The sequence below is a fragment of the Lagenorhynchus albirostris genome, chromosome 2, assembly GCF_949774975.1.
Source record: "Lagenorhynchus albirostris chromosome 2, mLagAlb1.1, whole genome shotgun sequence".
Taxonomy (NCBI): Eukaryota; Metazoa; Chordata; class Mammalia; order Artiodactyla; family Delphinidae; genus Lagenorhynchus; species Lagenorhynchus albirostris.
The window spans coordinates 45,187,744-45,211,828 of record NC_083096.1 but is presented as its reverse complement, the minus strand read 5'-3'; the positions used below and the strand labels follow the sequence as shown (position 1 = coordinate 45,211,828).

Genomic DNA, 24,085 nt, shown 5'->3' with positions numbered 1-24,085 from the left:
GCTTCTCCTGCGGCAGACAGATCTGGGCCTCCTGCACTTACTGCTTTCAGCCTCATCAGGGGCAGAGGCTAGGGACGGGGACAGGGTCGGAGCCTGGGCCAGGGCAGGGGCTGGGACTGGAGCCGAGGCCGGAGTCGGGGCCGAGGCCGGAGCCGAATCCGGGGCCGGAGCTGGGACCCGAGCCGAGTCCGGGGCCGGGGTCGGGACCTGGACCTGGGCCACTTCCACCTCCTCCTTCTCCTGGGGCAGCAGCTCCTCCTCCGCCATATTCTCCATAGTTACCGCCTCCGTGCCAGGCCCGACCGGGGACCAGGAGGGGCTCACGGCGGGGTGAGACAACTGGCGTGAAAGCCCAGAGGGCCGGATCCGAGGAGTGGGGAAGCAAATGGGGAGGGCGGGATGCGTGCAACAGACAAAAGACGAAGAACCAGTGACCAAATCCAGTCAGCAGAAAAACAAAAAGCAACAGACAGCGATTCTCGGTCCCATCCGCTTCCTTTTCCCCGAGACGTTACGACGCCAGCCCAGACTGCGCAGGAGCGGGCTGGGGACGGCGTCCAATGAGGTCAGAGAGTTCCGTTTCCGCGGTGCGTCTCCGTCCCAGGCGTCAACCACGGAATCCAGCCAAAACTACAGTACCCAGGGTGCACCGCGCCGCACGGGGGGGACGGGGCCGGAGTTCCAAGTTCTCAGAGGAAGTGAACGCAAAGCTAAACGAACGCTCGGGAGCGATCGAGCGGTACCCTGCCTCTGGGCGCAGAACTACATTTCCCAGCGGGCATCGGGGCTCGAAGTCCCTTTCCCTTGGCCCGGGAGTCCAGAGTCGCCACCCGCGGGAGCGCTGGTGAATAAGGTAGGGAGCCGGGGCGGGGTGTGGGGGGAATCGTTGACGTTACGCTGGGCAGGTTCCGCGCCTCACTCAGGTACCGTAGCGAGCGGCCGGCGGGACGGACGGAGGATTCCGGGTCCCCTCGAGCCTGGGCTGGGCGACTCTGGGGGCGGACCCGGGGTTGAGCCTGCTCTGTGGAGGGTGGGGTTCTGGCCCGGCCCTTCTTCTGGGGCTGCCTCTCGCCCCGGCTAGGGTGAGGTCTGTTAGTACGCGAGCCCGTGGGCCTAGGCGGTTTACAGGACGCTGACAGGCTCGCCTGTCAGTCGGGTGTCTGCTCCTTATTTCGCACCTTCACGCACACCGTGACCCGAACACTCTTTTCCTTTTGTTTTTATTTTTGCCCTAACCCACGTATTCCCAGTATCAGCGCTGCGCCGTGGCTGTAAGATTCCTGCGGATAGGGAATTTGGCGGGGTGGGGGCGGGGGGAGTGCCCTGCGCTTATATTTAGGCTGTTAATACCCCAAACTCGTTAATATGTTGAGCTTCGGGGCACTTGACTGATGGGATTCACATTCCTCAAGGCGTATGCAAGTGAGTTCCCCGGCCCCCGTACTTCTCTTGCCTTTACTCTCTGAGACATCCTGAAGAAGATATCTTCAGAGTTTGGAAGAATCATATTAAGTGAGTATATTACTTATCTGTTGCTGCCTAAGTTACCTCAAAACTTAGTGGCATAAAACAACAAAAACATTTATTACCTCACGGTTTGTATGGGTCAGGAATTCAGAAATGGCTTTCTGGTTGTATCTGGTACTGGGTCTCATGAGACTGCAGTGAAGATACCGACCAGGGATGCTGCCACGTGAAGGCTTGCTTAGGGCTGCAGGATCAGCTTCAAAGGTAGCTCATTCACATGCCTGGCAGTCAATTCATTTTTGGCAAGAGGTCTCAGTTCTTCCTTGGTGGCCTTCTCTTTGGGTTACTTGAATGTCCTCATGATATGGTAGTGAACAATTCAAGATAGAGAGTAAGGCAGAAGCCACAATGTCATTAGACCTAGCCACATACTACCATATAGCAATATCCTGTTGGTTACGTGGGTTGTCTCTATTTATTGTGAGAGGGGGCTACATAAGACTGTAATTACCAGGTAGCAGAGATCATCAGGAGCCATTCTGGAGACTGGCCGGCACAGGAAGTCTCCCCTCATTTAGTTTGTATTCTGATTTCCATAGAATCAATATGAATTTCACACTAATATGAGTATAAAACATTTGTCAGGGCTTCCCTGGTGGCGCAGTGGTTGAGAGTCCGCCTGCCGATGCAGGGGACACGGGTTTGTGCCCCGGTCCGGGAAGATCCCACATGCCGCGGAGTAACTAGGCCCATGAGCCATGGCCGCTGAGCCTGCGCGTCCGGAGCCTGTGCTCCACAACGGGAGAGGCCACAACAGTGAGAGGCCCGCGTACCACAAAAAAAAAAAAAAAAAAAAAAAAAAAAAAAACATTTGTCATAGTACACATATGGGTGTTTTTCCTTTGATAGTCCACTATCTGCAGTGTTTTTTTTCAATTTGTCTTATGGGTAACAGGTTCAATTGTGTTCTTTTTGTATTCACAGCACAATGTGAATGGGTTTAAATTGTAAACGGTAACATAACCAGTCCATTGCCTCTAAGCAGTTTATCTCATGGAAGTTATTATTTTTCATTATGCCTTTTCCCGCTTCACCCCCCGCCAAGCCCCCCATGGAATGGGGTCCTAGGAACAAGAAAGAGAAATGAAGATTATTCTTCTAATCTGAAAGCTCAACTGTGAATTCAATTATTGCCATAAATTATCTTACAAAGCAAAATTTCTGGGTAATTTAGAATTTGTTCGTAGAAGTTTACGTTGGCTACTCTTTTATTAATTTTTATTATTATTAGATTTCTGTTAGCTATCAGCATTTTTATTCTTTCTTCCATAATCATCAAAACATTCTAAAAGTTTGATTTAGTGTAATTGATCATTCTTGTTTAGAACTTCACTTAGTGTCATCGTGATTGACCAGGAGTAGTTGCAATTGCTTGGTTTCTAGTCTTTGTTATGTTCATAGTGTCTATACATATCACTGCCAGCAATAAACTCTCCTTTGGACTTTGCTTCTGGACCCCTTTTACATCCTCTTGCCCCAGCAAACCTGGTGATATTCCCAGTCTCTGGCCTCTACGTTCCAATACAGGATGGTTGTATACACTATCTTGAGAGTGTTTATGACCATAAGGAATGACTATGTTTGTGTGTTTGTTTGTTTGTTTTCCTATCAGTAACTAACACTATAGACTTGATCCAGAACAGGGCTGGAAAAGTGAGACTGGGATGGGAAGTGGACAGAGGGACTGGATCAGCAAGAGTTGGAAGTGGCTCAGAATGAACAATGAATATTCTGGGGAAGAAAAATTCACTCATTCATTCACTCAGCAGACATTTGTGAACACCTCAGTTTTCAATACAGCATATTCTTCAAGAAGCTCAGGGTCTAGAAGAAAGACAACCACGTAAGCCAGTATTTGTTAAGACCCTGCTGTGTACTATCCTGTACAAGGTATCTTTACATCCATAGCTTCATCTGAGTTCTTCAAAAACCTTCTCGGATGAGTTATCTCTATATTACATATAATGAAACTAGGGCTCAAAAAACGTATGTATTTTGCCTGAAGTCGCACTCAGTGAGTGATGGAGGGTGTGTTGGGAAAATGAAGACTTTTGACTAGTTGGTTTTGAGGTATATATAGGTGGGGCAAAATACAGCAGTCTGGCAGGCAGTTGAAAATGGTGTTGTGATGCTTGAGAGAGAAATCAGGGCTAAAGGCATAGTTTTGAGAGTCATTCCTAAAAAGGTAATAGATGAAGCTGAAGGAGGGGAACAGATCATTATGAGGGAGAATATAAGTAAAATAAAGTGGAACAATGAGAGAATCCTGTCACCTTGAGAATGGGTAAAATATGGAAATTATTTTGTAAAACTCCAGTCTTTAAGGAACTGAAAAAAATAATTTCTAATGTTTTTGTTGTGGCAGTGGTAAAACATAATGTGCTTTTGATATTTATTTTAGCTTTTCAAAATGTCCAGCAAAGAATCTTACGGAAAAAAAGAGAAATCTCTGAGAAAAGGCACTGCCCCATCACCCAATGTTGATGAAGAAGTAAGAATTCTGGTTTGTTGCCCTAAAGATACCCTTTTTTACAGTTTATTTTTGTGTAATGAAAAAAATACACCTCAGTTTTAAAATGAGATATGTAAATATTTTGTTCTTCCCTTCTGACCCAGGAAAAGTCACTTGTTATTCTCATTCTTTACTTGCATTATTTTATTTATTCCTCACAGCTCTATGAGGTAGGTACTGTTTTTATCCCAATTATACAGAGGAAGAAACTGAGGCTTGGCGGTGTCCTTTGTGCTTCCTCCTCATCTTCTTAAACTATAATCTTTCAAGTGCCCAGCCTCAGTTCTCGCAGCGTAGTAAACTTCAATAACATTCTTTCAGTTGCTTGGGCCGGAACCCTGGTCATCATGCTCTACCTGCATCCCATCTATCAGCAAATTCTAACAGCAGAGTCTGACTCCCGCCTCTACTTCTATCACCATGATCCAGGCAATCAACTTGCTTTCCTAGGTTATTTCAGTAGTTTCTAAATTGATCTCCCTGCTTCCACCTTTGCCTTCTTGTGTTCTTGACATAACAGCAGAGTGATCCTATTAAACTGTAAGATCATGTCACTCTTCTGCTCAATATTTTCTGATGGTTTTCGCTTCAGAGAAAAAGCTGAAGTCCTTGCTGGGGCTGACAAAGTGAACTACTCTCCCCATCTCATCTCCATTACATTCTCTCTTTGCTTTCTCCACTTCTTGGCTTCCTTGTTGTTGTTCCAATAAGCCAGGCACATTCCTGCCTCAGGGACTTTGTGCTTGCTGTTACTCCCTTTAAATTGAAAAATTTTCCCTAGATATCCACAGGGTTTGTTCCTTCATTTCTTTAGGTCTCTATTCAGATGTCAGCTTACCAGTGGGGCCTTTTTTGACTACTCTGTTTAAAATTGCAACTGCCTCACCCTTGCCTGTCAGCCCTTCCTGACCCCTTTCTCTGCTTTATTTTTTTTTCCATAGCATCATCTGACACACTAAATATATTATTTGCTTATTTGTAAATACCTGCACTAGTTTTTAACCTCCATGAGAGCAGGGACTTTTATTGTTTTTTCATTAATCTGTCCTCACTGTCTAGAAGAATGTCTTTGACACATGGTAGGTACTCAAAATATGTTTGTCCTGGGTCTTTTGAATTCAGGATCCACTGAAAAATAACTGGATATATGGTTTTGCTTTGTAGAAAATGGAATTCCACCATGGCAGTGCCACTTCTCAATGTCCTTGTCTGAGTCGTCTGCAGCCTTCTGCTGTAGCACCTGTATCCCATCTCATCCCTAGTTCAAGAGCACCTACATCTTCTGATTTCTAGTTGGGTCTTTCTTCCTCTTACCAATGTTTGTATGCCCTTAAACATTGTTCTCCTCTGAAATTTATTATTAATGTAGAAAGAATCTTGATTTATAGTAAGTGATGAAATAATGCTCTCTTATGCTGTGCTTTATTTTGTGCTTTTCTTTCCTTTTTTCCAAATGGCATTCTTAGGATAAGAAAGAGAAAAAAACCTCAGCAAATTCTACTAGTTCACCTTGTTCTGTAATATCAGTTTCAACAGAGAAGAGAAAACTGGTGAGTGTTTAGCTACTGTAACTAACTCTAAAAATTATTTATATGTAAGTTTTAATGTGCAGTTAGAAGGTTTATGATATAAATTCCCCCACTACTTTTCCATTATTTTTTTTCTTTATATTATTCTTACTTTTTGATAGCTGATACAGAAAACGAGTTTTTTCTTTCTGCTGCTCACTAAAAAGCGTTTATCAAGTTCTTTGTTTCTTTGTGCTAATAGACCCTATTATGTGGGATTAGACAGCATGAATATAAATTTAGACAGTTTTTAGGTCTTTCCCCATATATGGTTATATTTCTCTTTACAATTTCATTTTGAGATAGCCAAGGCACATACAGTGTTTGCATTTTCAGATTCAGAAATAGAGATCCAGAAAGTTAAGTGATTTGTCAAAGGACACAAAATTATTTGCAGCAACAGAGCCAAGTCCAGATTTCTTTCCACTGTCTCACAAGTAATTTGAAACAGTGACAGCAGACCAAACACATTAACCTAGTACATGGGTGGTTGTGAAGTACTCAGCATATTCAAGTGGGAGTTAGGTGTATATCAGGATAGCTACACAGTTGTTGTAGGTAATAAGAGAAGGTAGTTGTGAAAGTTCCATGAATGCAGAATTGGGTTTTTAAGAATTTGTTTTCACATAATGAAACTGCTGTTGCAATTTATTCTTGCTTTATTAAACTTCTTAAAACACTGATTTCATCTTTTTACAACTTACTGTTTATTGTCCTGCTTTGATACTTATGTCCTTTATATTAGGTTATTTGTACATATCCTTCTACTTCTTTCTACTTTATCCTTTTACTGTACTCTGAACTCTTTAGGACAGGGACTATACCCTCTTTCTCTATTATTTTTTTTGTGCCTAGCTCTTGTACCCAGAATACATAGAGAGACAGGGTGGTAGAATAGAGAGGGTAGACAGATCTGGTTTCAGATCACGGCTCTGCTACTAACTTGCTCTGTGATGTTGAGGATATTTTTGCTCTGTTTGAGCCTTGGGTACTTTATCTGTAAAATGGAGATGATAATAATAACTGTCTCACAAGATTATTGGAAAGATTTATTAAATTATTGTGTCAACCTATTCACTAACACATAGGTATGGAAAAAATACCATCTCCCAATCTCCTTCCCCAGTGCACAATTTATATTTCCTAAATGATATCTTTTTTCTTTCAGAAATCAGATGATACAGATATTCTGTACTGTAATATAAAAAGAAGACAAGAACTGAAAAGGTAAGTTTTCTTGATATATTTTCACTTTTTTTTAGCTTTGAATTGTGAGACTAAATACTTAGATTCGCAAAATCCTTTATTTTGTTTAGTACTGTTTTGCATGCAAATATTTATAGCTAAATCACAGATTATGGTTAATTTTCTTAATATTTGTATAAATTTAAGAAAAAGTTGAGTGAAATGAAAAGTCTATCAGAATTCTATGCTATGTAAATACTACTTTCAAATAAAATGTAAATTTTTATCTCAAATAATTTGATTTTGACGCACCCTTATAAGATATATAACTTCATTATATATAGTAATGGAAGGGGTTATGAGGCTGATTTAATAATTTTGGATAAATTATCTTTGCATATTACCCACGAAGAGAATATGTAACTTATTGAATTGGTAAGGGTCTAAAACCACGTTAATTAAAAACAGGTTATGGCTACAACTAGAGAACTTGGGGAATAGTGTTAGAAATAATGGAGATTATTTCTCCTTAGTTTTCTGTGTTCTTTGGATAAAAAATTCAGAGAATTTTGTGGTGAAGGAATTCTTGCCACTAATGGGGGTAAATAAGTATAAAAAGTATAATGCATGATAAAAGTTGGTAAGATCAAAGTTTCTCTGAAAATAAGGAGTTACAGGAAAACAATTAAAGTGGCATTAAATCTATGAATAAAACTTTTGCTTCCCTGACAAGCTCAGTTAATGTTTGCTAAAATCAAAAAATCCAGCTTGCCTCTGACTCTTTTTCAGTTTTTCTTTTGAATCATCTTCTTTTTTTTTGTGAATCTTCGTCTCTATATTATTATCTGTTGAAGTATACTCTGTCACAAATTTCATGTTATATTGACTATCACTTTCTAAATTTTTCAGATTTTTAATGCCTTTGTACTAGTATCTGTTTTTTTAAAAAAATTTTAAGTTTGAAAACACTGCCTGATTTTTCACTAGTTACCTTTTGCTTAAGAACACATTTTCTAGCCTTGATTTTATATCCATGTATAAGAGTGTAAATGGAGTTCTGATCTATATACTCAACCCCCTTGGACTTATTCATATAGTCTCTGGGAAGAGGAAAAAATAATGTTGAGTTATTTTGAGAATAGGATCAAAATTATTCTAAGGATGCGATGAAGTTCAACTTGGCGTCAGTATTTACTCAAAATCTGCTACTTGGCTTCAGCCCTTGCATCACTGAATAGTTGAATGTCTTATTCAATGACATTTCTGTATCTCTGAACCCAAGTGTGATCAATGACCATGCTATTGTGTGAGTTATTACCATATCTAATCAGGGTAACAATATCAGTAACATGAACAGTGCAAAGCATCTAGATTTATTGTTAATCTCTGATTATTTACTTTCAGATGTTGGTGAGTAGTTTAGATGTAACTTGTAGTGAAATTTTCTTTTGTCAAAGACAAGTATACAGCATACAATATACTTCAGAATGACCTTGTCGTGCATTTAAACAATGTGATATATATTTGAAACGTTGATTGGACAAAAGAAAGCTGTAATACTGTGCTTAGTAGATATCAATATCAGTAATGCGGGATTTCTCATGACCATTGGTTGCTTGCAGAGAAAATGATTCATTTGAGATTGTGTTTACTTCCTGGAGTAGTAAACAAACTTATTTGCCTTAAGGTTATAAATATTTCTTTATGATACATGGCATCTTCCGAAAAGATCTCCCTATTCAACTACAGGAAATGTCCCGAAATTGATGTGCAAACATTGAAAGCTGAGATGTAGGTGGAAAATCAGAGAGAATTTTGTCATGCTGAAAGCCAGTTACATTGTATTGTTACCACAATTCCAGATCCTTGGTTGAATTTATTAGCAATAAAAATATAAGCAAAGGCAGCAGTCTCTTGAAAATATTCAGAAAGCATTTCGTCAGGTTGCACACAGTTTGTGGGATTTCTTCAATAAAAATTGCGTCATAACCATTGGCCAAATCTTTAAGTCTAGGAGTTGAAAAGGAGATAAGTTTTATCTCAGTTAGTATTAGAGAGATGGTACTGTTGCCATCAGCAGTACCCATTATTGGCAGAATTAACCAAAAAGTACTTTATTCTTCATTTGACCTAAGTTGAAAGTAAGTATGTGATTTAATATCCTAAATGTGCATTATGATGGCTAATGGAGTAATCTAGCCACTGGTAATGTTGAGCAATTATTTTTCTTGCTGTATATCATGTTTTAAAACATTGGTTACTAAATTTTGGGACTTCCCTGGTGGTCCAGTGGCTAAAACTCCGTGCTTCCACTGCAGGGGACATGGGTTCGATCCCTGGTCGGGGAACTAAGACCCCACATGCTGCATGGCATGGCCAAAAAAATTAAAATAAAACCTTGCTTACTAAATTTTAAAATAATCTAATTATAACAATTAAATTTTTGACAAGATTTCACATTTATTTTTGTATCACAAGAGTTCAATCTAGGATGGTGATATTTAGCTTCAGCTGATACTGAGTTTATGCTTAAGTCATTCATAAAAAATAAGTATTTGCTATATGTCTAACATGTCTAAAAAGATCTCAGAACTTTAGTATTTTGGGTTGCAAATATACAACTACATTATCACAATATAGCATTTTGCAAAACTAGTTGATAAGAGGTAACTTCTAAGATTTAATTTTGTTGGTCTTTTAAAAGGTATTATAATGCTGAGTTTTTATTAATTATGACCATATGGACCATGGTGCATAGATTGCTGTAATATATGCAGTACAGGGCCGTTGTGAAGAAAAAAATAAAATAGGAATTTTAAACTGCTCAGAAAACTACAGGGTCCTGTTAAAATTTTTCTTTTGTTTGTTGTTTTTCTGATTTTTCTTTAATGCAGTTGATGTCTTATATGATATACTATTAAGTGTCAAGCTAGGGTCCTATTAAAGTTTTGTTTTATTGCTACTTATTAACAGATAAATAATGTTAGGCAGTCTTTTTGTAGAAAGAGATAGTAAAGAATGTAAAACCAGATGAAGACTCAGGTGAAACTCCTATAGAAACTCTGAGATGTTTATAGTTTGCTCTTGCATAATTAATTATTTGAAAAGTCACTTATTTACCATCTCTTTCTCCCCTGCTGGACGGTAAATTAATTGCGGGTACGGACTGTATTTGTTATGTCCTCCGCTGCCTCCCAGTGCCCGGCAGAGTGACAGGTACTTAAAAGGCACTTAAGGATTTACTGATATAAATTAACGGATTGTGGTTCCTCGAATTTTTTTCCCCTTTCTTTCTGACTACAAAGTAGTATCTAGTTTTATTAAGCAGGAAAATGTTATCACTTCTAGCTATTGCTGCTTCTAAAACTTTTTAGCACATTTCTTTCTAGCTTTTTTACTATGCTAGAAAACTGTTGAGACCACATTATGTATAGAGATTTGTACCCTACTTGTTCTCTGCTTAATATTATATCAATATGTTTCATTATGTCATTGAAAACTTTTCATAAACATCATTTGAAATGACTGTGACACTCTATCATATTCGCTAGAATGACATGTTTTTTAGTCATTTCAAAAATTTTAGCATTTATCTCGTACCTGATTTTTTCCTCTTATAAATAGCCCTGAATTGAATATCTTGCTGTTATTATTTTTTAGTCCATTTCTGCTTTTTTTCCTCCTTTGTATAGAATTTCTAAAGTGCGAATTACTAAGAAGTCAAAGGATAAGAACATTTTTAGAATTCTTAATTATATTGTCAGATTCCTTTGTGTAACTGTTAAATCATTTTGCATTTCTACTAGCAACATATGAGAGGGTCCATTTTACAATTTCTTGCTGGTGTTTAATGTTATTTAAAAATCTTTGCTAATTTGATAGAAGAAAATGGTATGTTGTAATTAGCATGTCTGTGATTTCTAGGGAAGTCAGACTTCTTTCCCCAAAGTGTTTATTAGCTATTCCCTTTTTCTCTTTCATTAATTTTCTGTTTATGCCTTATTCTAGAGTCTTAGTACTTTATTTTTTGAATTTTATTTTATTTTTTTATACAGCAGGTTCTTATTAGTTATCCATTTTATACATACTAATGTATATATGTCAATCCCAATCTCCCAATTCATCCCACCACTACCCCTGCCCCACCACTTTCCCCCCTTGGTGTCCATATGTTTGTTTAGAGTCTTAGTACTTTTTTTTTTTTTTTTTGCGGTACACGGGCCTCTCACTGTTGTGGCCTCTCCCATTGCGGAGCACAGGTTCCAGACGCACAGGCTCAGTGGCCATGGCTCACGGTCCTAGCTGCTCCGCAGCATGTGGGATCTTCCCAGACTGGGGCACGAACCCGTGTCCCCTGCATCGGCAGGCAGACTCTCAACCACTGCGCCACCAGGGAAGCCCTTAGTGCTTTTTGATGAGCTTTTTATTTACTAAGGCTAATAAGCTGTCACATATGTAGTAAATACCATTTCCAAGTTATTTTAATTTTATTATTTTTTAATATGCTGAAGTTTTAAAGTAAATAGTCATTTATGTTTACTGTTTTCCTTTGTGATTTTTCCCACTGCTATTAAGTTTAGGAAGTTCTCTATTAAGAAATCAGATAAATATTCCCTTTTTCCCCTGTGGTTTTTAAGTATTTAATATGAAGTAGAGCAGTTATGGAAATAATAATTATTTTGCACTTAAGTGTTTAATCTGTTTGAAATTATACCATCTGGTATTATATAAAGCTGTACGTTTGTGGGGTTTTTTCCAAATAGCAAACCAGTTCTTCCAATAACCGTTTGTTGAGTAATCCTTTCCACTTCATTCTTTTTTTTTTTTTTTAACATCTTTATTGGGGTATAATTGCTTTACAATGGTGTATTAGTTTCTGCTTTATAACAAAGTGAATCAGTCATACATAAACATATGTTCCCATATGTCTTCCCTGTTGCGTCTCCCTCCCTCCCACCCTCCCTATCCCACCCCTCCAGGCTGTCACAAAGCACCGAGCCAATATCCCTGTGCCATGCGGCTGCTTCCCACTAGCTATCTACCTTACTGCGTTTGTTAGTGTGTATATGCCCATGACTCTCTCTCGCCCTGTCACAGCTCACCCTTCCCCCTCCCCATAACCTCAAGTCCGTTCTCTAGGAGGTCTGCGTCTTTATTCCTGCTTTACCCCTAGGTTCTTCATGACTCCACTTCATTCTTAATGTAGCCATTTCTTACTTTTTATGAAGTTCCTATCAGGCCAGTTCTTTCACTTCCTCACTAAAATGATACAGTGCAATATTACATATTATCAGGTACAATTGTAATGTAACCTAGTTTTCTGTGCTGCTTTACAGACTGAATGTAGAAACTGACACTCCAAGAAAGAGACCAAAAATTAGTTCTTCATCCCAAGGACTTGTTAAACTCCAAGAAACATCATACTCAAATGATAATCAAATTACTTCTCAGAGTCCTTCTTCAAATGGAACTAAAAATGGTATAAGTAAATGTGTAGATTTTAAAGTTAAAGATATTAAATTGACAAATGTTAAGAGTGAGCTGGACCATGGAATTAAAAACTTTAGCAGTCCTAAGATTGCCAAAGATGTGAGACCTAAAGCTGAAGGCCAGGCAAGTGAAAAAAAATGGCCTCATCTACTTGCTCAGAGGAAGAAGATGAAGGAACTCAAGAAAGAAAGGTACAATAAATTTAGAGACAGTTCTGAAAAATATGTTTTGGAGAAATGCAAGAGAATCCAATTTTCTCAGGATTATAAGTCCAACAAGATAATTAAGGAACCCCTCGAATCTAGAAGAAGAATGATCAATTTCAAAATCCTAGGAGACTCCTGTGAAACCCTTCAGAAGCTTGTAGAAGAAGATGTCTTCAGTTTAGATTCTAACACGTTAAAGACCAAGCAGGAGAAAAAAGAATGCCTGGAAGGCTCCCAGTTTTCGTTAAATTTGACAAGGCACAAAAGTGAACATTTATTTTCAGATTCCACGTATAAGCAGACTGTTCGTGAGTGGGAAGGAAAATATCATAAGCATCAAAGAAGTAATGATTCAAGTTCTAGTGAAAACCTAACCAAGGTAAGGTAGTGCAAAATGAATATAGGCTTTAGCAAAGAGTTTTAATGTACTTAGGTTTGTGTTGTTTCTATTATAGATAATGATCATAGAGAGCTGATTCTATTTAGTCAGGAAGATAATGTTGATTCTTTTATTTTACCACGATAATTCCAACTTCCTTAGGAGGCTATCCTGGCAAGTATCAAGGATCCAAAATAAGAGGGAATGTGTAAAAATATAGAAAGAAGCCATTATAGATCGTTCTATCAGAAAAGCACTGTGACAGTCTTAGGCTCTTCTCTAACTCCAGGAATTATAGAACATCCAGGGCTTATTATTCCAAATAGCTATTCGTTTAACAAATTTTTTTTTGAATGCCCTATATGCCAGGCACCACAATCACTGTCTTTCTTTTCAGAGACTTACTTAATATGAGGAGACACAGAAACAGCCACCTCAGGTCTGATCAGTACTTATCACCTAATATGGGAATACACAGCAGGGGATTAACATGGCCTTGGTGCACCGTGGAGGGATTAATTCAGGAAGGTTTACTGGAGGGGATAACAAGTAAACTGAGAACTGAGGATTGAATAGGAGTTATTCACGTGCAGACAAGATGGAGTGAGATGGGAGAAGCAGGGATGTTCCAGGCAAAGGGAACTGTGTGTACAGAGATCCAGGCTAGAAAGCTTGGCATATCTTGTTTTGCTTCTAAATTATGTAATAAGTCAGCATTTGTGGACTAATTTGAGAACCTAATTGCTACAGCCTTGTTTCTATGGCAAATAAAATTATTTATTGATACCTTTAAGACAACTTTTAGAACTTTGGAACTTCAGAAGTTCTGAAATTTAGAGACTGCTTAAAAACAGGTGGTGGTGGAGCCTACCTACTTTTAGGAATCAAGACTACAGAGTGTAGTATAAGATAACTTCCTTTGAAAAATGTAGGAATTGTAACTAGGGAGGCCAGAAGAGCTTGAGAGAGAGTACTCTTTGTTCACTGAACTTGAAGGAGTCCAAAGAAGGAAAGAATTGAGTTTGTTCTTTTTATTGCTTTCTTAAAGGAAAGCTAGAGTTTTCTTCTTGTGCTCTGTAACCAGTTCTGTAGAGTAGCATGCAATCAAGGAATCTGAATTTTCCAGTATCAACATCTGAATCTGAAATTTCCAGTACAACATCTTTGTATCATTGTTTGGTGTTCCCCTCGTGCTGTACATCTGAGGAACAGTATGAGAAATCCCTGCACTGCATCTTACAGGTTTTTTTGCTCTCTGTGTAGAATTGCTACACAAACCAAAAGAGGTACATAGCATGAATATTAAGTTGTAGGGGAAGCAATTTTTGCATGATTACTTTTCAGTTATTGGAATTAAAACTCTTTATATTCCCTTGATAGCAGTCTTATCTGACTCAAAGTCATGTAGACACAGGAGCAGCAAGTAAATATTGTTCTTATCTTGAATATATTATCTTTAGCATATTATTGACAGTAGCTAATCATCTTAATATTATATTTGTTGTTTTGTTTTCCTCATATATTCCTCAGTAGATAATTATCTTCCTAAAATAATGAGTGTACTTTACAAAGAAATAACTGTATTTTCTGGATTTAGTAATCCTGTTATGCTTTCCTAGGAGAAAGTGACTTATTTTGTTTCTTAGGTTTTATCGTCCTTTGATACAGACCCTTCTCAGTTTGCACCATCCCCTCACCATTGCTAACTAATGTTCTAGAGATTTGTGGTTTATAGGCCACTTTTATAAGTGGTATCCCACTTAATTCTTATGAGTCTGTGGGGTAGAGATTCATCAGTTTATCAAACATTAATTAAAGATACCTATTATGTGTTAGGTTCTAGGCATTTAGAGATGAATAAGATGCTTTTTACCCTCAAGAAGTTCCCAGGGAGGTAGATTAGTAAACAAATACAATTGCAAATACAGTGAAGTAAATATTAGAGCCCTAGGAATTTGGCTGGTATTAGTATAAATTTGGGAGTGAGTTAAGGAAGGGCTTATTAAGGTGGAGGTTCTTAAGCTTGGTATTGAAAAATGTGTAGAGCAAAGAATAGAAGTGTTGTCCTGTCAGGGCAGAGGGCCAGTTGTGTAATGGCCCAGAGTTACGAAATTGCATGGCAAGAGCCTACGTGGGCACTTAAGTTGTTCATTTTGACTTGAGTTGTGTAGAGAATCTATAGAAGAGGAAGTTGGGGAGGAAGCGAGGGTCCAGAAAATGGATTTCTTTATCTCTCATGGGAAAGGTGTTTTTTTATCTTGTAGATAGTACAGAGCCATTGAAATGTAGTCAGGGAAGCAGTATAATCAGGTTTTTAGTTTGGAATCACTCTAGCAGATAAAACCATTTATACCATCATTATTGTTATTCCCTTTTGTCATCTCTAGGGAAGGCTTTATCCAGGTCCATGTATTTAATAAAGCATGGTAGGGGAAGGCAAACATTTAACACCCACTAAGACTTTCTTTTATAATAAGGAGGAGGTTTTCCAGGAAAACTGACACGAACTTTTCTGGATTTGGAGGTAACAGAAAATTTATTGAAATCACTGAAAGTGACCTGTGATCAACGAGAGTGAAGGGTAATAGTAAAAGAATGAAAAGACTTCAAATGTCACGAGTTTCAGGAAGTTCTATAATAATCTCTAGCTTGGTTGGCACTCCTTAGCTGAAAAGAACCTAAAGCTCTAGTGAGATTTAAAGTCAGGTAGAAAAGGCATTATAAAACCCAGGGTCATGGAATAGTAAAGCTATAATGGGCCTACGTGTGTGATGTATGTGGTGGTGTTGTATCAGGTGAAGATTGATGTTAGGTAGTTTGGGTAGAAGCTGAATTCCCAATAAAGCAACATATGATACACTTGTTTAAAGAGGGTCTGTAATTTTTATACAGTGTCTTGTAAAATACCTGTGAGTTTGGTGCTTGGAGAATTCTTAGAAGATGATTTTGTTTAGTAGTGGCTTTTGCTGAGTTCCTTGTCACCTGTATGTAGGGTTGAATAAGTCTCATCCACTCACCAAAAGTGCCAGTGAAAAATTGAGATTTTCAATCTTTGCTAGGAGACAAAAAATAAAACACCCATAAATGATAACATTTTTCAGCTTTTCCTCCCTCAGCCATATAATAATCTTCAAGTTCCCTTTGTTTTGTCATGTCACTTTTATAAATGGCTTACTTACTCCTGGATAAAAATTTCCCACCACCGAAGGCCAGCTCTTTTTACCTTTGCCATGGTTGTTGTGTTTCTTAGGGTGACATGTTTTATCCTAGAATACGAGTATTTTTAGGAATGTATATATATAGATGAGTAAACCCTAAAGAATTTCTACTATGTTTCATAACTTAATAGAATGAGGCTTTTCTATTCTAGGGGCAATTTTTCATCTGGGGGCAGTTTTGCCTCTTAGGAGGGCATTTGGCAACTGACTTGATGGAGACATTTTTTTTTTTTTTCAGTTCATTGTTTTTCTTTTTATTGTGACTGTTTAAGTATGTACCCCCAAACAACATAGTTTACTTGTCTTTAAACTGAAGTATAAATCCTTTTCTCTTCAACTCTATTTACAATCAGATTTTATCTCTATTACTCCACTGAAATTGCTTGGGCAAAGGAATGGAGACATTTTTGATTGTCAAGGTTGGGAGTGGGTAGATATCTAGTGGGTAGAGGGAAGAGATACTTCTAAACATCCTACAACGCATAGGATAGCCCCCAAAACAAAGAATTGCCTGATCCCAAATGTCAGTAGTGCTAAGGTTGAAAAACCTTTCTCTAGGTATATGCTTCGTAACTAATAAAATTACTTTTCATTTCAGAGTTTTGAAGCACCGTGTTCTTCAGTGTCACTTGAAAGTATTCAAGATACAGATCAAGAGGTTACTGATATATTTATTTACTCTGAATATTTTTAATGAAATTAAGTCAAAGGTTCCTATTTCAATAAAATATAATGAGTATAAAAACCTTGATAGTATGAAAATAACAGTGATGTCACTGCCTAATTCAATACGTAAGTTTTTATGAAGCCATAAAAAACTGTTTGGAGAAGTATTTACATTTACTTTATCACCTTTTGGGCTTTTTTTCTAATAACCTCTAATCTGTTTTGACAGAGTATCTTTTTTTTTTAATTAATTAATTAATTTATTTATTTTTGGCTGTGTTGGGTCTTCGTTTCTGTGCGAAGGCTTTCTCTAGTTGCAGCGAGCGGGGGCCACTCTTCATTGCGGTGCGCGGGTCTCTTGCTGTCGTGGCCTCTCTTGTTGCGGAGCACAGGCTCCAGATGCGCAGGCTCAGTAGTTGTGGCTCATGGGCCCACTTGCTCCACGGCATGTGGGATCTTCCCAGACCAGGGCTTGAACCCGTGTCCCCTGCATTGGCAGGCAGATTCTCAACCACTGTGCCACCAGGGAAGCCCCTCTAATCTGTTTTGAATAAAGAGCATGGAGCCTGTGGCCCACAAGTTACATGAATTTTAAATTAATGTTATGTTTTTGCATGCTTATGCCTTGGCTTGCCAAAATGCAGTATGATATTAGCATGTTTTGCCTCATTTTTCTAATTAGCAACAAGATGGACATTTCTTCAAAGAAAATGAGGGCACATACATTTATTTTTTACCTGTTGCTTCATTTCTCAGCTAGAATCTCCTGGTTGAACCTCATAGAATTATTGCATACAATTTTATCTTCCCTGCTTCTAAATTAAAATTAGATTCATAGAACACTTTGTGTTTTTCTATTTAAAGGAGACTTTAAAACCATACTGATTGCTTTTTATTTGTGACAGTCAGTTACACTTTTATGTCTTTTGGGTCAATGCCCCTTGAGAGAAGAAAGATTTCTCACCTCTGCTCTAAAGTTAGATTATACTTTAATTTCTTTGCATCAGAATACATCAGGGAACTACTTCCCTGAAGTGAGAAGGGTATTAAGATCTGGATTTCAGTTTTTGATGGTTCATAAACAATCTTAGAAATCTTAGGAAAAGTGCTCATCATCCAGATAAAAACATATTTGGCTCCTAAAATACTTTGAAGTGAGAATGGGAATGAGAATTAACTTGTTTTGGAAGTCTGTTTTGTACTAGGCTCTGTGTGAGGTTCTTCACATTATTTCATTTAATCCTTACGAAAAATACTAAAAGGATACAGATATTTAATATTCCTATTGTGTAGATAAACTGAGACCCATGGTTGTTAAATAATATGCTTGCCTAAGGTTGTAGAAATAATAAAGTAAGAAGAGAAGAGCTGTATTAGAAACCTTGTGTATGTTTATAAATCTATATTCTTTTATCATGTGGCTTTCATATTTTTGTAAATATTTTTCTTTCCACAAACTATCTCATATTAAGTGAATTAAGAATTAATTGCTTTTTTCTCTTACTAATCTGCAGAGAAACTAATTCAAAATATTTTGCTGCGGGTCTTTTGCAATTTAGATGCAGATTGTAGAAGAGCTTCATGCTGCACGTGTGGGAAAAAGTGTGGATTTAACTGTGGTTCCACCTTCTGGAGAGTTAACAAGTATGGAGATTGACTTGGTGGAAGATGATGTACATTCCTCTTCTGGTATATCCTATATGCATATGACAGTTTTATGATCTATGTTTTCTTAAGAATTAATGTGCCGACATTCAATTTTTATAATATTTAGAGGAAAAATGTTAAAATGTGCTTATTTGAAATAATAAAGTATATTTCTTTTAGCTACAGGAATCAGGTCTAAGGTTTGTCTTACCATCATTTGCTTTATATATCTCACATTATTAGGCAGTTAGACATATTTTCTCTTTCACCTTTTGCCAAGGGGCAGTAATCAGAGTTATGAGCTGTCTTTTATTTTTGCTCTTAATCATAACTTTTAACAATTTCAGCTTTGTAAAGCACTGATCAGAAATAATGCAAATTGCTCAAAGGTATTATATTCATGGATTTCTTATTTATATAGTAAAATTGTGATTATTCTCACTCCTTGGAGAAGATAATGATAGATATTACCCAAAATATGTTAGTATACTGTTTTGAATTGTATTTGTAAAAATAGTAATGCTATGTTACATTCACATTGCATTTTTCAATTTATTAAGTGTTTTCCTATGCATCAACTTATCTGTTCCTCACATGACCCTATGAAATAACAGTGCTAGTATTATCTTTTTTCTTTCATTTACATATATTTGTTTTTTCAGTTATATTTCAGAGTACATTAAAATTAGCTTATGATTCCTAAGTACGTAACTACCAGTGATCGAGTACAGGGTTTGGCAACATAGTTACTGCTGGTGCAAGTTAATTTATGATTTAAAATCCACCCGTAAGCAATATACAATATTCTATTGGTGGATAATTAAACACTGATTACTGTTCTTTCTCTTAAGAATTGGAGTAAATGCATTTTTGTTTTTATTGTCTAAAGTACTGCCTTAAGAATGCTATCAAAGTTCTGTGATATCAAAATTGTAGTTATTATACAAGTCTGTTATCAAATGTCATGAAATCCTCACTTTGCTCTTTTTCTTTAGCAAATACTGCTTCAGACAAAAAGCTTTTAATTGTTGTTGACACAAATATACTGATGAATCATCTCAAATTTGTTAGAATTTTGAAGACAACAGAGATCTCAGGTATTTATAGAACATATTTACCGATTCTGATTTTCTTATTTGAGTTGGTACTTTATATGAACAGTGATGTGGGTTTCCCCCCCCCCACAAACTTATTTCCATTTGGATATGTTATTAAGTATGTGTGTGTATATATACATGAAGCATAATCAACTTAAGTTAAAAAAAAAAAATCCTTTACACGTTAACCTAGCTTCTAAACTTACTCTTTTGTGATTTCCAGTAGTATTTATTTTTGTAACATTCTCTTGACACTTATATTTGGTTTTAGTTCCTATTTTTATCTATTATCTCTTCATTCAGATTGTGAATTTCTTTAAAACTTTTAATTCTCCTATAGCAGTTTGATTTAGTAGCTCAATACATATTTGTTGACATCTAAGAAATCTTTTTATTTTTTAGGCTTTGACAGGCTTGTGTTAATAATTCCCTGGGTTGTTGTGCAAGAGCTGGATCGTATGAAGGCAGGAAAATTACTGAAACGTGCCCAGCACAAAGCTATACCTGCCGTTCATTTCATCAATGATAGTCTCAAAAATCAAGATAGAAAGCTATGGGGTCAGTCAATACAACTTGCATCTCAAAAACTTTGTAAGTATTGTTCTCTCAGGGTGCTTCTTGATTAAGATTTGTTTGGACGCTGACTCATTAATGAAGGGAAATGGTGCAGAACTTTAAAAAAAATTAACAGTATTACAGTGTGAAATGGCAGGGCATAGTGATGCTTTGGCATATTCTGTTAGGCTTGGTTTGGAGGCCTTTGATTTTTATTTTTCTGCTTCTCCTAGACCTTCTTAGGTTATGTCCATATTTCACAGAGACTGTATAGTTCTGTATGCATAGTTGTCTATATTACAGTACTTTGGATTCTTTTTTTAAAATACCATGTTGAGTGATGAGGCCACTAAGTGATCTATGTTTCTAATCATCACTGCATGCAGTTAATATAATGCAGAGGCAGGCATTGTTTTCCTCTGGTTTGTCACAACCTGTAATAAGGAGGTATTTTTATTATAGAGGTCTATAGATTTTCTCCTGATTTTTTTCCATATTAGTTTTTTTTTTAGTCATTTAAAAATCTTAGAACCTAAGTATGTTCTTCATGTTTTTATATTTTTTATACAATTTTTTAAAATTAATTAATTAATTAATTTATAGCTGTGTTGGGTCTTCGTTTCTGTGCAAGGGCTTTCTCTAGTTGTGGCAAGCGGGGGTCACTCTTCATCACACACGCAGGCTCAGTAATTCTGGCTCACAGGCCCAGTTGCTCCGCGGCATGTGGGATCCTCCCAGACCAGGGCCCGAACCCGCGTCCCCTGCATCGGCAGGCGGACTTTCAACCACTGCGCCACCAGGGAAGCCCCCATGTTTTTATTTTATTTTTTAATTTTTTTTTAACATCTTTATTCGAGTATAATTGCTTTACAGCGGTGTGCTAGTTTCTGCTTTCTAACAAAGTGAATCAACTATACATATACATATATCCCCATATCTCCTCCCACTTGTGTCTCCCTCCCACCCTCCCTATCCCACCCCTTGTTCTTCATGTTTTATATAACTATTTGGAAAAAGATCTGTGTGTAAAGCAACACTGTTGCCTCTGCAGAGTTTATACATACATTTAGAGGATATATTTCATTCTTTAAAAATTGGTTTCTTTCCAACTCAGAAATATTTGTATATGTAGATTTATCTTATTTTAAATATGAATTTATGTTGTCTACTGTATCCATATTTACTATAGGATATGAAATAATTCATCTTTAGATGAATCTAATCATGAAATTAACCCTGAGAAGACTTCTGGCACAGCTGTTTAGTCTTAAATCTTTGAAGAAAAAGGGCCTCTCCCATTAATTTCTTTATTTATTCTCTTTACAAATATTTATTAGCTCTTAGTATATTCCAAATACAATGCTTATGCATTTTGAGTAGGAACATCATATGCTGTTTAAGAGCTTTTAAAGGAAACCACTAAAAAAAATCACTTATTAGAGTTAAGAAAATATTAAAAATATTAAAATTAAAAACATATTAAATTGAACACCTTAGATGGTCTTTTTTTTTTTTTACTTTCCGTTATGAAAACTTTCAAATGCAGTATAATATAATATAATATAATATAATAATGAATCCCTATGTACCTCTCACTCATTTTCATTGATTCTCAACATTTTGTCATTCTTGTTTATTCTCTCATTTCCTTTTCCCCTTCTCCCCCAACTCCTGGAACTCCTGTAGTACTTTGGTATGTATTGCTAACAGATAGGACTTTTTAAAAAAACAGCCATGCAGTTAACAAAACCTCTGATCGAAACCATCATTTCAGTAAAACCCCGATCCTTAAGAAGAGGTGGGAATTTTTTTTTACTCTTAACCTTTTATTGTTTTTCTTTGTTAGTTGATACAAATTATGTTTTATTATATAATTATATAGATGATGATAATAATAGACAACATGGCCATTACTCTCCAGACCTTTTTCTAAGTGCTTTACAGCTAATATCTCATTCAAACCTTATAGTACTTGTGGAAGATAAATTCTTATTAGATCCATTTTATTGATGAGGAAATTGAGACATAGAGATGTTAAGAACTTGTCCTAAATGGAATATCTGTCCCTTCAATAGATTGACTTTGAGACTTATTTTAGAAGAGCTAATTTTAGAATAGATATTTTGGCCACATTTATTATTTATAGATGCTTATTATGTTTCTTTTGATTTTTCCATTTTTATGTGCTTTTTTGATACTTTGACTTCTTCAGTCTATGCTTTTTGGGTTATTAAGGAGGATAAATCATAGTAGTGGTCTCAAACTTCTGTGCTGCTTCCATTTCTGGGTCTTCCTTGATATCCATATTTCACTTTAAAGCTTAAATTGGTATTATTTGATCTTTGTTTTGTTAAATTGCACTTTTAGTTGTAAGGTTGTAGATAGATTATTTGTGTAATTGTCTGTGTCAGATAAATCCTTTATGTGTTTCACTGTATCATTGTTATCTGTCAAACTGATTATTTAAAACATTCTTTATATAAAATCTAATGTAACATTTATTCTGTTGATAGTGATTTTATGATATCCTTTAGAAATATCCTTAGTCACTTTTATCATAATAAAATTATATTTTATATTCTAATGGTAAATTGAAATTCTTATGTAAAAACTTAATTCAGGATTATTGAGTGAAATTAAAGTACCTGCTTGGAGAAAAGCAAGAACAAAACAGTCTTTACACTTTACATCTGTCGAGCACATTTGCCACTAACTCTAATAATTGCTTATCTTGCTGTATTATTATCTTTTATGTAATCACAGTATTATAACAATGTATTTTTTTAGACAACCATTTTCCATTAAAAAAAAGAAAAATGCCACAAATTGAATGCAGATAGTCCATGTTAAAATAGCCTTAGTTGACCATAATTTTAGTGTTGTCCTTACTCTTTTCAAAATTGTGTTTATTTGATGTAGTATGCATTATGGTGAGAAGAGAATAGGATTTGAAATGTGATTGACCTGGGTTTATAAGCTGACCTAGGGAAAGTTGAAGGTGAGGAAACTGAGTAAATGAAATGGGGGGAAATGACCTCCCCCTGAAAAAAATGGTTGTGAAGATTGGTTGAGCTAATATATTACTTAATGATTTATGGTCTGGAATAGGCGATAATTCTTTTGTGTCCTTTTACATGAGAAGGTTATACAGATTGATTAGAAAAACTAAAAATCCCTTTCCCCTAAATGGACATAAATTATTAATAGGTAATTCACAAAAGAAGTACAACTAGTCAGTCCTTTGTTCAGGGCAAATATTTTCCTGTTTGCTATTTTTAATATTGTTAATTTCTTATGTATAAAGTTTTAGTTTATATCTTTCACTTTTTCCTTTGTTGTTTTTTTTTTATTGCTTCTATGTTTAGAAAGCTGCTCCTTCCCAGCACTTGATAGGAACACAGTGCTCAGTGCATTGGGAATATAAATTAGTAACTTTTCAGGAGAGCAATTTATTAGTGTGTATTAAGAAGCCAAAAGAGATGGTTCTCTTTCTAGAAATTATTTTAAAGAAATAATCAGAGATGCTCACAGTGGTTTATATAAATAATGTTCATCACAGCATGATTTATGCAGCAAAAAAATTGGAAACAATCTAACAGTTGTAGAAGTTACGTATAATGATGTAGTCATATGAGAGAATATTGTATTTTGAAAAATGTTAATGATGTGTGATATTAAAATAAGATTTAAAAGAATATAAAGTGCAATCCCAAATTTCTTAGATTAAGTTAGAGAAAAACAAATATTATATGACATCACTTATATATGGAATCTATAAAAAATTAATACAAAAAAACACTTAGAAATTTGTCTCAGTTCTGAAGGCTAGGAGTCTAAAATCAGTGTGTCAGCAGGGTTGTTTCCTTCTGAGGGCTTTGAGAGAAAGATCTGTTCCAAACTGCTCTTCTTGTCTTATAGATGGCCATCTTCTCCCTATGTCTATTCACATCATCTTCTCTCTGTGCACGTCTGTCTCCAATTTTCCCCTTTTTAATGAGAATACTAAGTCCTATTGGATTAGGGCTGACACTAATA

At 36.4% G+C, this 24,085-nt stretch overlaps 2 protein-coding genes across 10 annotated transcripts in view; one reads left to right on the top strand and one right to left on the bottom strand.

Moving 5' to 3' along the window:
* The window catches only part of TRMT1L (tRNA methyltransferase 1 like), a 36,048-nt gene extending 35,544 nt beyond the window's left edge, over positions 1-504 (bottom strand). For 5 of the 6 annotated variants that reach the window (XM_060131641.1, XM_060131659.1, XM_060131650.1 and 2 more), the window contains exon 1: positions 42-504. In XM_060131641.1, coding sequence (XP_059987624.1) covers positions 42-276 — 235 coding nt within the window. In that variant the 5' untranslated portion in view covers positions 277-504. The remainder of the gene's footprint in view (positions 1-41) is intronic. The other variant, XM_060131672.1, reaches the window with a different exon arrangement.
* Positions 505-674: 170 nt separating this feature from the next.
* Positions 675-24,085, top strand: part of SWT1 (SWT1 RNA endoribonuclease homolog) — a 95,381-nt gene continuing 71,970 nt past the window's right edge. Inside the window, exons 1-10 of one of the 4 annotated variants that reach the window (XM_060131620.1) lie at positions 675-853; positions 1,413-1,512; positions 3,929-4,018; positions 5,506-5,589; positions 6,776-6,834; positions 12,129-12,867; positions 16,684-16,743; positions 18,311-18,440; positions 19,394-19,495; positions 19,898-20,086. In XM_060131620.1, the coding sequence (XP_059987603.1) occupies positions 3,938-4,018; positions 5,506-5,589; positions 6,776-6,834; positions 12,129-12,867; positions 16,684-16,743; positions 18,311-18,440; positions 19,394-19,495; positions 19,898-20,086 (1,444 nt within the window). In that variant the 5' untranslated portion in view covers positions 675-853; positions 1,413-1,512; positions 3,929-3,937. Of the gene's footprint in view, positions 854-1,075; positions 1,272-1,412; positions 1,513-3,928; positions 4,019-5,505; positions 5,590-6,775; positions 6,835-12,128; positions 12,868-16,683; positions 16,744-18,310; positions 18,441-19,393; positions 19,496-19,897; positions 20,087-24,085 lie in introns of those variants that run through there. The other 3 variants (XM_060131611.1, XM_060131630.1, XM_060131603.1) reach the window with 3 other exon arrangements.